At 36.1% G+C, this 14,804-nt stretch overlaps 1 protein-coding gene across 7 annotated transcripts in view; it reads right to left on the reverse strand.

Annotated features, from left to right (window-relative positions):
- LOC106170207 (polyphosphoinositide phosphatase) overlaps positions 1-14,804 on the reverse strand; it is a 32,149-nt gene that overhangs the window by 16,148 nt on the left and 1,197 nt on the right. For 5 of the 7 annotated variants that reach the window (XM_086998792.1, XM_086998793.1, XM_086998791.1 and 2 more), the window contains exons 2-7: positions 14,302-14,400; positions 13,630-13,756; positions 13,145-13,295; positions 12,945-12,995; positions 12,427-12,737; positions 11,856-11,990 (exon numbers count right to left, since the gene is read on the reverse strand). In XM_086998792.1, the coding sequence (XP_086854918.1) occupies positions 11,856-11,990; positions 12,427-12,737; positions 12,945-12,995; positions 13,145-13,295; positions 13,630-13,756; positions 14,302-14,400 (874 nt within the window). Of the gene's footprint in view, positions 1-11,855; positions 11,991-12,426; positions 12,738-12,944; positions 12,996-13,144; positions 13,296-13,629; positions 13,757-14,301; positions 14,401-14,663; positions 14,766-14,804 lie in introns of all 7 variants that reach the window. The other 2 variants (XM_086998794.1, XM_086998795.1) reach the window with 1 other exon arrangement.

Raw genomic sequence — 14,804 nt, forward strand, 5'->3', positions numbered from 1 at the left:
CTGTGTTTAACAAAAATGAGGAGAGTTCAAAAGAGAAAGGGACACTTCTGTGTAGCTTACGGCTGTTCAAGCAGCTCTGTTTCATTTCATTTGTTCCCCAAAGCGCCAAAAGCACCTGCAATTAGAAGACAGTGGATTGCCTTTGTGAAAACAACAAGGAAAGATTACATGGAGCCCTCCCAGCATTCGGAACTTTTTGAAAAACATTTCGATGTTACGTGCTACCCTTTTAAGTACCAATTGCTAAGGAATATGGGGAAAGAAGATGAAAAAGTTTGAAAGAGTTATTACCCGACGCTGTACCAACCATACACGTTCTCAATCAAGTGAATCAAGTTGCCCAAGCCGAGTCAAGTGAAACTGCAAGTGCAACTGTTAGAGCAGATGGAGATATAAACCATTGAGGTCTATATACAGAAAAAGGGAGTTGTCAAAGGTAAGTAATACCAGTTTAAATCAGTATGAATTGATAAGATGTAAGGGATATAGCGTAGCAACATGATATGTTGTACATGTACTGTGGGAATAATGCTTATTGTCCCTCAATTTTAAACATTATAACAGGTTATATCACTTTACTTAAAACATATTTTAATAAAATGTTGCAAGAGTATGAAATGGAGGTATCCATTCCTCAAGTTCAGAGAAGAGAATCTGCAGAAACTCTGACTGATGGTCAAGAGATAGGATCTGGAGAAGATCAAATGGAATATACAGACATGTTGGATGTTCCTTTGGTGAGTTCTTGATAACATATACATGTATGTCTTCATTTCGTCTCAATTGCCCTATAGTTTGAACATTTGATAGATTTCAAATGTTAAATCCTGTTATTCACTTGTGTTGCTCATTTTATTACTCTTTAAGTTGATGGGTATGGATTGTTTATGGTGGGATAAACATTAATATGATGGTTGAAAATATCTGCAACTATATTTATTGTACTTTTGTACATGAAATATCTTAACCTTTCAGGATATGTTCACCAGCTCCTCAGATGCCTGATGCAGTCTATGCAGGAGGACATCCTTGATGAAACTGCACTAGGGAAAGCCCCCTCCATTGTGTGCACAATACAAAAGACCAAGACTTAAAAGAAATTCAGAACTTGTCTAGATTTAATAAGTAATTTGGATAAGTGTGACATTCATGAGGACTAAAAAAATGTCAAAATTCTAGGTTTACAATTTAGTTTACAACACTACTTTTCACAGAAAACATCCTTACTGCTATTACTACAAAAAAGAAGTCCAGATCTATTTTTTTTTTTTTTTTTTTTTTTGGATTTAGTGGACCTTAACATATTCCTTCTTTTCCCACAAAAAATTTATGGTTACATAATTTTTTGAAATAAAGATTCCACAGAATACTCAAAGACAAAATTTAAACAGCTAAATACTTATACAAAATATCTATGTCATGATTCAATTACAAAAAAAAAAATTAAAAAATTATTCTGTCAAATATCATTACTTTAACTAACAATTGTAATTAATTCAGTTCATTGTCTATTCCATTGCTGTACAAAGACATCATTATTCTAATGAAATGAAATTAGAATTTTTATGCTTCCAAAATATTTTGATAGAGATAAATGTCCAGTTATCATACAGATTGTTTAAACAGCTTTTCTAATGGACTGTACATTTAAAATCTCATCATTTAAACGATTCAGTATCAGGTATATCATGAAACTATATTCTTCCTTCTATAATACATATCTTGGGAATCTCCCCACATGTTGGAAATTTACCATTTTTGAATAAAAAAACCTACTGTCACATATTCTTTATAATTCAATTTAACCTTATCTGTAAACACAATTTATGTTATTATTTTCAAATATGTAAGTCATTTGGTGCAATTTTACTTAAAACATTGAAACAAGAATATCAAATACTGAGCCAAGTGTAAAATATCTATAAATCTAATTTTTCCGAACCTACAGTACAGCTCTAACTGATGCATTATCCTTTAACTGAATAAAAAAAATCATATCTTAATTTGCAGTGTGGAAGAAGTGTCCATTTTAGTTTCTTTGCCATAAACTTTCTCTGCACCTTTTTGTTGTCTCTGTTAAAGTCCCATTTTACACCTGTCCATTCTTTTGTGTTCTCACAAACATTTTCTGTGTCTGAGCCTTGTTTGTCTTCATTCTCTACAACTTTTACTACCTCACCTGCACTTTGTTTCATCTCTACTTCAGAAACTTTGTCTCTGTCTGTATCTTTAAAAATAGGAAAGTCCATTCCCATCCGTTCGTCAGTAAGTCCTTCATGAGCATTATTTTCAAAATCTGTCACAGCCCTTTCATCTACAGCATGTTTCTCCTCATACTGTGGGTCATCATTATCAAATCCTTCATCAGCACTCTTCACATTATCTGTTAAAACATTATCATCTACAGCAAGTTTCTTATCATACTTCAGTTCACCCATTTTACTCTCACTTAATCCGTTGTCATCATCATCATCAGTTTTCTTCCCTAGCTTTTAATCATAATCTTTCTCGACAGACACTTTGTTTCTCCCCTTTTTCGAAATCAGTTCTCTGTCCTACCTCTTGATCATTTACAAAAATAATGTCCTCGCTCAGTTCATTCCCATCATTTTCTTCACCTACAACTTGTTCCTTCACAAACTCCATCATACATCCATCTTTCTTAGCAGTACTCAATGTCTCGACTTCAGTTCCCTTCTCCATTTCTGATGGTCCATCTACTTTGCTTTGGTTTCTATCTTTAACTTCTTGTTTCATTTCAGATTCTGCACTAATGTCATTATTTTGTTGCTGCAAACAGCCACATTGTTTTTGTAACAAGTCGGCTAGTTTAGATAGGCATTCTACAAGCCTGCCGTTAATATTATAGTCCTTTTCAGAATCCCAGTCATCATCTTCGTACACATACTAATCTTCAAAGTTGGATCCATAGCTACACTGTATATCCCTCCCCTGCAGTGATCCTGGTCGAGCTCGCCATTATGTAGGGGTCCATGTTCCACCCTACCCAGGTTCTTCTAATATTTTGCTTGTCACTGATGCATGGGAGAGGGAATATAACCACAAACTCACATATTCAGTTCCAAGTCTAAAAGTGTCTTTATTAGGTCCCAACATTCAGCATTTATACACATTATCTACAGGGAATCTATCTGCATGCTACAGTGGCAGCAACTCATTTAAATACTAATTGCAATGCAATAGATAACAAGTGAGAGCTTCTACTTTTAAGTTATATCAGTTCTACTTATCATGGATAAATATACAGAGGATGATAAATATTCATTCAAGACTGAAGCAAGGTGAATGCTAATATGCTGACTGATTGTATAAACATAATATGTAAATGAGTGATTTCATCACTTGCATTTAGTGGACCTTAACATGACTTTGCTGGGGGCTGACATTTTTCTTTGTTTCTGGCTACCGGCACATGCGCATTTATTGTTGGCATGACTTGAGCAATCAGCGCTTGCACCCCACACACGCTGAGCCATTTACCTTAAGAGGCCAAAAATATCAAACATGTGAGATGTTTTGCTCAGCTGTGCGAGAGGCAAAAATCTCACCAAAATACCCCTGCAAATGGTGAGCAATTGGCGCGCCCACTTGCGCTGCGCCGTTTTCTCACCGTTTGCTTAAAGTTAGATGTGAAGCATGTGCATGTACATGTAGTTTATCTGTAATGCAAGTAAATCACCACTAACACTCAGTCAGAAGTCATCAGTGGGTCAGAAAAAAAACTTCAAATCTGCACCTTCTTCAAATTTCTGGTCATAAATTTGAACTAATTATCTACCCCTCCAAAGCGTATAAGTCAAATGACATAGCTATGAATGACATATAACTGCTACACGTGCAAGTGCATAATCATTCAAATTAGAGTTAGCAGAAACAGCCAAAGGATATATATCTATATAGCAAAGAAAGAGAGCAAAAAATATACCTGCTCAAATATCATTTTTGGAGAAATATGATAATAAAAGTGGAGAGAAACATTACTCAGAAAGTTATCAAGAAGAAAGAAGATCCAAGTTGGGTTCCTTTTCATTGATTATACCAAGGCTTTTCACTCTGTGTACCACGATGCCCTCTTGAAGACTCAATGACTCAATGACAGAGCCCCACAAAGCCATGATAATGCCAAAGGAGTGATGCGGGTAAACAACCAGCACACTGAAGAGTTTTCATCTAAAAAAGGATTGAGACAGGGGTGCCTGGTATCACTGCTTCCTACAACACAATTGGTAAAAATCATGCAAGGAGCCTTAGAAAGACCACAAAATTGACTGGGCAAAGACCATGCAGGGAGAAATATGGAACATAAGATATGCAGAGGACACTGTAATGAACCTTTTCATACATATGGAATGAATGTCCTAAACTTATATAATTTTGTACGCTTAATTCAACCGTGGGCTCAAAATAGGACATTACATTTTTGACTTACTGAGCAGATAACGCAATCTAAAGATTCCACAATTTGCATCAGATTTACGTGAGGCCGCGCAAAGAAAACCAAAGTCAACACAATGACCAGTTAAACGATTTAATCATTGACGCTCAGTATCTACATATTCTAAGTGAATTAGTCTCCAACTCTTAACTTCTCGAAACCATGTCTGTCCATGCTACGTCTCTCTCCCATCTCCTCCTCTTTTTCTTCCCCCCCCCCCCTCCCAAAGGTATCAATTTTCATTGCTTATATACTAATTTGTTACCTTACATGGATCTAAACTTTAATTGCTTATAATTGTATAGTTAATTTCTTTACTTCGGCGTTATACAAAGAGGCCGCCACACCTCAAGAACTATTGGACCACAACACTTTACATCACATGACCTCATAAGATTTTTATGTCGGACACAATGATGCTGGTGAAGTCCAGAGAAGAATGCAAGGAGATGGGAAAGACTTTTATGAATGTAAGCAGAGAAGTGGGCCTCAACAAAACACCTGCAATGACAGTGCATGGGGAGGGAGAGGTGGAGATAGAAGAGGAAAGGATTGAGAAAGTAAAAAGGGAGACAGTAAGGACAACATCAAGAGCAGAATTAGGCAAGCAAAATTTATTACCAACAAAATGGAGGAAGTGTGGAAGGCAGAATTGAGCACATTTCAAAGTAAGATTAGGTTATGGCGTGGAGCATACTTCTGTCTGGGTGTGAAATGTGGGCCATCAGAAAACAAGAAGAGAGTCACAGGTGTTATGACTCAATCCTGTTTTGATTCTTTCAGACACACACAGGACAGCAAAACTGCAGCAAGCAGTATCGTGTCTCCATTCAGATTCAACCCAGGGACCTAGCGTACTAAGTGGAAATATCCATTTATGATGTAATGACTGACATGAATATTAAATGTGATTAATTAAATTAGCTATATCCAGTTCCCACTTTTTGACACGTACGGTAATGACTGGGTCTTTTCAATGGAGGAAAATTGTGAATTTTACAGATACTGTATTTTTTTAAGTCATAATTTCTCAAAATAAGAGCAGTCCTATTGAGTGGTTGCAACAAAATTGAAAAGCAGACTACCTTATAGTTCTATTCTATGCATTAAAAGCACCACAAATGCTTTACAAAAATATAACTTTCATGATTTTAAAATAATGTATCTGAAAGTTTGATAATTTTTGCCCATTGAAAAGATTGAGTAATTACCATAATGCATGAGAGAAAACTTAATGTCAGGGTTATTTAAGTGCTGATTCAGGATCCCCACATGCTTTCCTGGCTCAGTGAAGTTCAGTCCACTCTAACCTGATAATTTTCATGTGATCTATTTTACATTTTCCAAAATTTATGAATATGAAATAAAAATCGATGCATATTCTAAGCAGAAAGCATGCTCACAAGATCAATGCCATGTTGATATTTTAATGCCCATGTCCCATTTTTGCTACCCAATATTGTGGACATATACATACACACACCTGTACACTATACCTCTTTTTTTAATGCCAATTTCATTGAAAGGTATTCCAATATCTTCCACGATAATCAGTATTTTGTGATGTTGCAATCGATCAAATGCTTTGTTGTAATCAATCAAACCAAAAAAGGTAATCTTTCTTTCTTGAATTCTGTGCTTTCCAATTGTTCAAGTATGTAATTTCCACCTCATGTTCTGTTTTTCTTATTATAAGCCATCTTGCCTTTATCTTTCACTATTTCTTAATTTTCATCATCAGCAATATTCTGTTAAGGATGAAGTTTCCTGATCTTCATATCAGGATGGCAGCAAAAAGATAATGTTTATGCCTGAATCATAACATTTCTGTTTTAATAGTGCAAATGAAGATGAAAACAAGCAGCAAAAGATTAGTGATTACACTGATAAAGAAAGTACAAAGGTATGTAGATAAATAACAGCATGACATATGTTGTATACTCCAAATTCAGATTTTTTCTCATGTTAAATCTATTGCAGCAACCATTTCTGACATAAATGTACCGAATGCTGCACTATGCAGGATGTTTGCTTATATAGACTATATGCGTATGGTGACATATCATAGCCAAGCATGCATCATAAGCTCTACCCTTCCTACTTTTGAATATTTAACAAACACTGTACTTCAAATCCAAATGAAATACTAAATTTATCCAAATAAAATGGTTCAAGGGAATCGCAATCCATTCAACTTTCTCTACATTTTAGAAACATGAACCATGTAGTGTTGGACGTTCAGTACAACATGACAACAGCTATAAAGGTCACCACACTTCCCCTGACCAGGTAGGTATGATATATTTGTTTAAAACAAAATAAAATGACATTTTTAATGCAATGCAATACAAAATTTGCACTTGAAACAAAGGGCTCAGTCATCTTTCAATAATAAAAGCATGTATTCTGCTGCAAATCCAAAAGTGGAAAACACAACTTCTGTACAAATTCTGCAGGAAGAAACCAAGTCATTTCCAAATGAAGAAAGTGAGTCTCCTGCTATCAACGGTTGGCCAGAGAAAAGATCTGCTCCAGCCAAAGATGAGGCATCAAAGGATTCTAAGACCAGGCCCCCCTTACCAGACAAACTTCCAGATGGTTCACTTCCAGCAGGTTACACCAAGCCTAAATACAGAGGCTGCAATAATACCCTGATGAAAAAGAGCTACAAATCTTATATCTTTAGTATAATTTTAGTATTTTTCACTTGCGATGTTTATGCCCCTGATGTACGACATGTAAAAAATGTTGATAATCCAATGGTAGTTGATGGTGTTGACATTACCTTATACCAATATGTGCATCCTGTTGACCCACAACTCCCAGCACAAGTTGAGGATAACGACGAGGATATCCATCACCAGCCAGGTCAGCACCCACAAGAAGGGTTTGATCTTACCTTATACCAAGATTTGCATCCCGTTGATCCACAACTCCCAGTACAAGTTGAGGATAACTGCGAGAATATTCATCAACAGCCAGGTCAGCAACAAGAAGGGGTAGATCTTACTTTATACCAAGATTTGCATCCTGTTGATCCACAACTCCCAGTACAAGTTGAGGATAACTGCGAGAATATTCATCACCAGCCAGGTCAGCAACAAGGAGTAGATCTTACCTTATACCACGAATTGCATCCTGTTGATCCACAACTCCCAGTACAAGTTGAGGATAACTGTGAGAATATTCATCACCAGCCAGGTCAGCAACAAGAAGGGGTAGATCTTACTTTATACCAAGATTTGCATCCTGTTGATCCACAACTCCCAGTACAAGTTGAGGATAACTGCGAGAATATTCATCACCAGCCAGGTCAGCAACAAGAAGGGGTAGATCTTACTTTATACCAAGATTTGCATCCTGTTGATCCACAACTCCCAGTACAAGTTGAGGATAACTGCGAGAATATTCATCACCAGCCAGGTCAGCAACAAGAAGGGGTAGATCTTACTTTATACCAAGATTTGCATCCTGTTGATCCACAACTCCCAGTACAAGTTGAGGATAACTGCGAGAATATTCATCACCAGCCAGGTCAGCAACAAGGAGTAGATCTTACCTTATACCACGAATTGCATCCTGTTGATCCACAACTCCCAGTACAAGTTGAGGATAACTGTGAGAATATCCATTACCAGCCAGGTCAGCAACAAGAAGAGGTAGATCTTACCTTAATATACCAAGATTTGCATCCTGTTGATCCACAACTACCAGTACAGGTTGAGGATGACTGCAAGAATATCCATCACCAGCCAGGTCAGCAACAAGAAGGGGCAGATCTTACCTTATACCAAGATTTGCATCCTGTTGACCAGACTGCATCAATGGACTAACAGATCTGCGGATCAAATTTGGCTGACCTACCTTGAAAGCTTGGCCATATTTGATCCGCGAAACAACTTTGGTTATGAGTGCAGCACAAGATCCAAACAAAAGATACCTTATACAGTCAACTGTTGCTGATGAAGCAGTGTTGGTGCCATTGTTGTGGGATGTTACGTGTAGAAGTGTGTGTTGAAAACAGAAATATTTAACTTCAGGGTATATTTATATATTAGCTGAAAAAATTATTGTTATTATTATTATTATCAAGCTTTAGAATGTAGTGGGGAGGGGGGAACACCCACTGTTACCCCCCCCCCCCCCTTGCAGGCCCAGGCACTACATTTTTAAATCAAGTAGCCATTAAAAGTTGTATTCTAATATATGAAATCAACAAACAGAAATATGAGTTATAACACTTCTTTTATTCATATCCGTTTGGACCCTTCATTCAAATAGTTGATTTCTCTCTTTTTGGCCAGACACACTTACCTTTAACAACACACAGGTGCACACTTAAACAAATTTTTCTCTTACTTAACATTTGAGTTTATTTCCATTTTTGACACTTTATTATACAATAAGAGATTAACCATCATTTTTATATAATCAATGAACAATATTGGTCAGATGTAGAAAATGTCAAAAGAACACTTTTACATATCTAATTAGTTCAATAATGATACTGTTAACATACTTAAGTACTGAATCTGAGGAAAAACCACTGATATACAAAAAAAAAGGCAAAACTTCATGAAAACAGAACCAACCAAGCTGATTTTCAAACTCAGCGAGTATTTTAGTGAGATCATTCCTGTACGTTTGAAGACCATAGGCCTATTGGTTTTCCTTGAAATGTGTTATCAGTGTTGCATGTATGCTGAAAATTGCAAAATATATATGAAAACTAAAGATATGTTAAAGCAAATGGTTGAGGGAAAAAAAGGGAATAGGTTGGTGCAGACGGTTCTTAGCACTGTTTTTCATTTGCTTCTTCAAGGTACTGCTTGTTCTGAATCAATATTATTACCTTTACTATCCTAAAATCTTTCATTGTATATAAAGGTTCTTTGGTGTTGTTTACATTATTATCATTGTTATTTTGTAACCTTTCAATGTATTTACTTTTCATGGTGATGCTTATATTAAAACTTGCAGTGTACACATCTTGATGGCGCTTATAGCATTGTTATTGCTATTGTCAAGGTACATAATTTTAAAGGTGTTGTCAATATTTTATTTAGTATAAGTTGGTGGAAGTCATTTCCATGGCACTGCTTACAAAACTCTTACTGCACATAAAGTAATATAATTATATATTTCAATGGCAACTAACAAATATCCCATTTTTCTTGTTTGAAAAAAGGAGGAATGTGTTAGGAACCACAGTATAGAAAATACTGTATCTAGTACTTTTAAAACATCCATACATGATGTAGTATTAATTCAATCAGAGGAAGCCATAGTTTGATAAAATTCACACACAGAAAGCCAAGATGTATAAGTAGCTTTAAACCCCATTCCCACAGATTTTAGATCGATCTATCCCCATGGGAGTCTCACTAGATTACTGTCAGCTTAGCCAGCTTAAATGTCTGTTCTGCCTACTAAAAGCTGAAAGGGGGTAATTAACTTCCGTGCGTGGTCGGCTGACAGCAATTAAGCGTGAACCCCCAGGGAGTTAGGTCGATCTAGATGGATCGATCTAAATCTCTGGGAATGCGCTCTTAGACTGGGTTCCTATGCCTAGATCGATCCATCTGGATCGATCTAACTCCCTGGAGAGTCTCACTAAATTGCTGTCAACTAACGGGCCTAAATGTCTGTCACGCCTACCTAATAAGTTATAGGGTAAAGATAATTACCCCCTAACAGCTTTACTAGGCATGACAGACATTTAAGCCGGTCAAGTTGACAGTAAATTAGTGAGACTTTAGATAGATTGATCCAAATATCTGTGGGGATGGTCCCTTAGATTATATTTCACACTTAGCAGTTCAAATTTTACTTTCCTTTGTTTGAAGCCAGTAATTTATTAGAGCTTGATGACATGGAGTTATTAGGAGTGCCCACAAGAAGGGGATAAATTTGTGTCTAAAGTAACCAATCAGTTTTTAAGTTATGTGATTGACAATTTAATTGATAAAGTTTGGCATAAAAATCTGTGAACTTAAATCTAGAAAGGAGAGAGGAGATTGACAGAGAACAGGGGCGCATCCAGAGATATTTTCCAATAGTTTTCCAAATTATCTTTGTTGATTTATCTTCCATTTTCTTCCAACAGGAAAAATTGGATACCCATCAATGTAAACTTGAAAATTTGACCGTCTTTCAACACCCAGAAGACGGCCTCAATCCACCCCTGGAGAAGGGGGAGAGCTAGAGACCGTACTTGTACCATGTAACTCTTAGTGTAGTAAAATAAATTCTGTAGAAGTTACAACATGGAGTCCTTTCATTCTTTTCCGTGTGTAGAGTTTAAGGCTAGAACCTGGGATTCTCTGTAACAGTATTACATAGGTTTTATATAAAAAGTTATTAAATGTAATGTGGAGGCCCCGGGATAAGTAAAGGGAGGTACCCAACACTAAGCATATGACTTCCTATTCAAGCTGAATAGTAACTATGGGTGTATCTCTGTATCTCTGCTAATTTTGGAGTATTTCACATTTTAAAGGGATAAGAACTCTTCATATGAGGTCTATATTTCACAATAAAAACATTGTGAATAACTCATAGAAATATATATTCTGTTTTACCACAAAAATGCAGTTATAGCTATTATTCTGATATCTGAGCTTGTCTTTAGACCACATGACCTCCATTGATGGCTATACTCTGTTAAAATCTCTTAAGAGATTTTAACAAAAACCAAACTTTTTAGAAAAAAAACAGGGACTAACTTTAAATGTAAAAATGGATTCATTAACCATTGGTAAGTATGGGAAAATTGTTGTTTACTCCAGGAAAATTCATTTTTTGGCCGAAACGAAGAGTTATTATCCCTTTAATTTCACCACTGAATATTGCGACATTGTACTTTTTTATGTAGTCCAACTCGTAAAACATACTGAAAACAAAAAACAAACACCACTTCCAGTATTGCTCTTGGCAAGCTCTACAAAAAGCAAAAAACAAGAGATCTGTAGCATTTACGGTTGCAGAATTAGAGAGAGCTTTCAGTTTTGGCATCTTATGGTTGCTTCTCTCATGAAAATTCACTGACTGACCCCAAACTCCTGACGCTGAATGGAGTCCCTAGTTGTAACCCCTCACTATAATTATAGGAGAGATTAGGTCTGTGCACTTTCTGAAAATTGGCATATATACAAATATTTTTTCCAGAAAATTCCCATTTTTAGACAATTTTGACACGTTTGACCTTGAAATAAAGGTCAAAGGTCAAATCCCAGGGCATATTTGGAATCTCCACATACGACTTTCAGTCAGACTTCTGTAGAAGCTTTTCCCATAATTCCTTGGGAGATATTAAGCATTTAATTTTTTTAAATTCTGACAAGGGTGCATTTCAACGAGTGTCATGCCTAAGCCAATGCACCAACTTTAAAAAGGATACCCATCTGTCCAATGAAACCATGGATTAAATACAAAATCCAGTCTGAATTTGCTTGAGTCTTGAAGTCTTTCAGGAGGTAGCTGTTCCACACATACTTGTCCTCTGGTTCATTTCTTACTCCATAAACCAAGTCATCTGGAAGGGAAATGAATGGTGATTAATTAATTGATAACTTCAAAACAGAAATACCCATTTTATTTAGTTTGAAGCATCTAAAAATGAAGACTTGCAAGAGGCCCATGGCCAGCAATTTCAAAAGGGGGGTTCTTTTTCTGAAATAGTGGGCCTTTTCCCATAAAAACGTCATGTACCTAGATCAAATTTTACCCAGATTGGACCTTTTCCCAGCAAAAGGGGCAGTTCTTTCTAATCCCCCCCCCCCCCCCCCCCCCAGGCTACGGGCCTGTGTAAGATGTTGCCTTTGCATCATAAAATTTAGATGTTAATGCACAGTCTATTTTCAAGAGGTAAATATCCTAATGAATAGTACGTCTGGCCAGAAAAGGTCAAAATAATAATTCATTTTCCAAGAAACAAAAGTGGCTGATTAAAACCCCAAGCATATGCTTACCTTCCATTTGTGATGAAGCAGTTTTGTTGTTGTTTTCCTCCTTTTTTCTGGCACCATTCCCGTTTGCGTCACCATCCTCACCAGATGTGCAGTCATCCGAGGTGTCACCTATCTCCAACTCCTGTACATCAGGGACATACGTGTCTGCATCTTCTACCTCTTCACCTGTAGACTCAGGAACATATTTGCTTGGCTTGAGCACAGAAAACTTCCTCTCCTTCTCCTCAATGTTTTCTTGCATAAAATGGTTCTCTAGGTTTTTGCTTGGCGTCAGGTTGTACTGAAGGGTGTGTGTAAGATCATAGCTGTAACTGCACAGAAAAGAGAATTCTTTACAATATCTTTAAGTCATCAGAAGTTTCCATAATAAAAGAGTTCTTTCTGAATATGATAAACATCCTATTCAAGTATTTTAGTAAAATCTATTTAGCACGAGTGTGCATGCGTGTGCACACGTGCATGTTCACAAGCACATGTGAAGGGGTGGGAGGGGGCTTGTTAAGGAATGTGTTACTTACCTAAAATAAAAGTTACTGGACAAATCATTAGCTTGGAACATCTTCACATACCTTGAAGAAAATAATAAAAACATAAAATGATATAGATATATTGTGTAGCAATCCAATTAGTACAACATATTTAAAAGAATCAACAGCTATATAACTGAAATGAATCAGTGTTTATTATCAAGTAATAATAATAAAATACTTAAACTTACTTTGACTCGTCAGGATGCGAAGGTCTTTCATTAGGAATGTAAACCATGCTGGTGTCTTCTATCTTATAAATAGTGTGGTGTCCAATAATTGCAACCTTCCTCCTCTTGGTGATGAGAACCATGTAATAGCCCTCCAGAAATCTCACAAAGCCTGAAAACAAAAGATGCTGTTTTTTACACAATACAATTCTAAAGAGAGGATGGCCTAAAACATTTTTACAAAGGAAAAGGTACACTACCCATCCCAATACATCTCTTAAGCATCATGCCCACAGGTGGGGGCCAGTTTCAAATGAACCACCTTTTAAGCTTGAAAGGGTCCAATCTGAATCAATGATTCATCTACCTGTAAGTTCAATGCCATTTTCCAATCAAGGAAGAAGAACACAATCTTTGAAATTGCTGGGTACCTGTCCACCTGAACTTGGTAACAAAGGAAAATGAAGATCTGTTAAATTATTTTTTCAATGAAGAGCTCTAATTACCTACAATTCCAAATGCTGACACAGCGCGGTGCAGACCTGCCACCACTCCCTTGCTGCCCTCTTTTGGTCGGTTACCAGAGTCTATCATATGAAGTAAGTTGCGAATTTCTCTGTGGGTGTATTCCAGCTAACAATGTAATAAGATGTTTTTAGGAAAAAAAAATTGAATGTCTAAAAAATCATTTCAAAAATTAAAAAAAAAAAATCAGATGGATACCTTATAACAACAAATACAAATTGCCTAAGTCTAATTGAAAAGGAAATTATTCTTTCTTGAAATAGAATAACGATTCACCATCTCCTTGAAAAAACATCATCTTTTTACTTAATTAGCATTAACAGCATGTATAAATAAAACAATGGCAAGTGACATGTATTTAACAACAAAAATGATCATTAAGGACTACTGAATATTTGTATTTATGGACAGCATATGCAAACAAAATAAATGTGACTTGTTATAATGTAAGGCAATCACATTAACTCATTACTGTTTCTTTCATTCTATCAAATTATAATATCTGAGAACTCTGATTCTTAGCACACAAGAAAAAAAAAACATCAAAAAATGGAAATACACAGGCTTCACACACTCATTAATTGATATTTATATTACACTGGTGTCAACTGTGTCTGAACTAAGTAAGATATTGCCTCAAACTATCTGATTACCCCATCATCATGTAAGACCAGGTCCCTGCTCTCCTGGCGGTCTATTTTAAGAACTCTGAACCTGCTTTCAGTATTGTTGGAACCAACCACATAATAACGCTGAAAACAAAAAGACATCTGAGTTAGAGGTGAGCACAGTGCAATGCATAGCTCCTTTAACTGGTTATTATACAGTACATTCCATAATACTAATGTATATAATATTTGTATTTCATAAAAAACAGTAAAAGAAACAAACCAACTGACAATAAAAAAAACAAAAACTCTTATTCCAAACGTGTATTAAACAGCAAACACTGACATATTCTAATGCATTTTTATTTAGTCTTTATCTTGCACTTAATATTTTGGTTTTTACTCACAGCTTTAGTTTCATAGACAACAATTCTCTGCATACAACTTATGCAGAATCTCTCCATGCTGCACTGTGGATAGTGCTACAACTTATAATGTTGATGTCATATCTGAAAACAAACATCTATATACATGTACAAACATACTTA

The sequence above is a fragment of the Lingula anatina genome, chromosome 1 (assembly GCF_051362555.1).
Source record: "Lingula anatina isolate TDL-2025a chromosome 1, LinAna3.0, whole genome shotgun sequence".
In the NCBI taxonomy this organism is placed as follows: Eukaryota; Metazoa; Brachiopoda; class Lingulata; order Lingulida; family Lingulidae; genus Lingula; species Lingula anatina.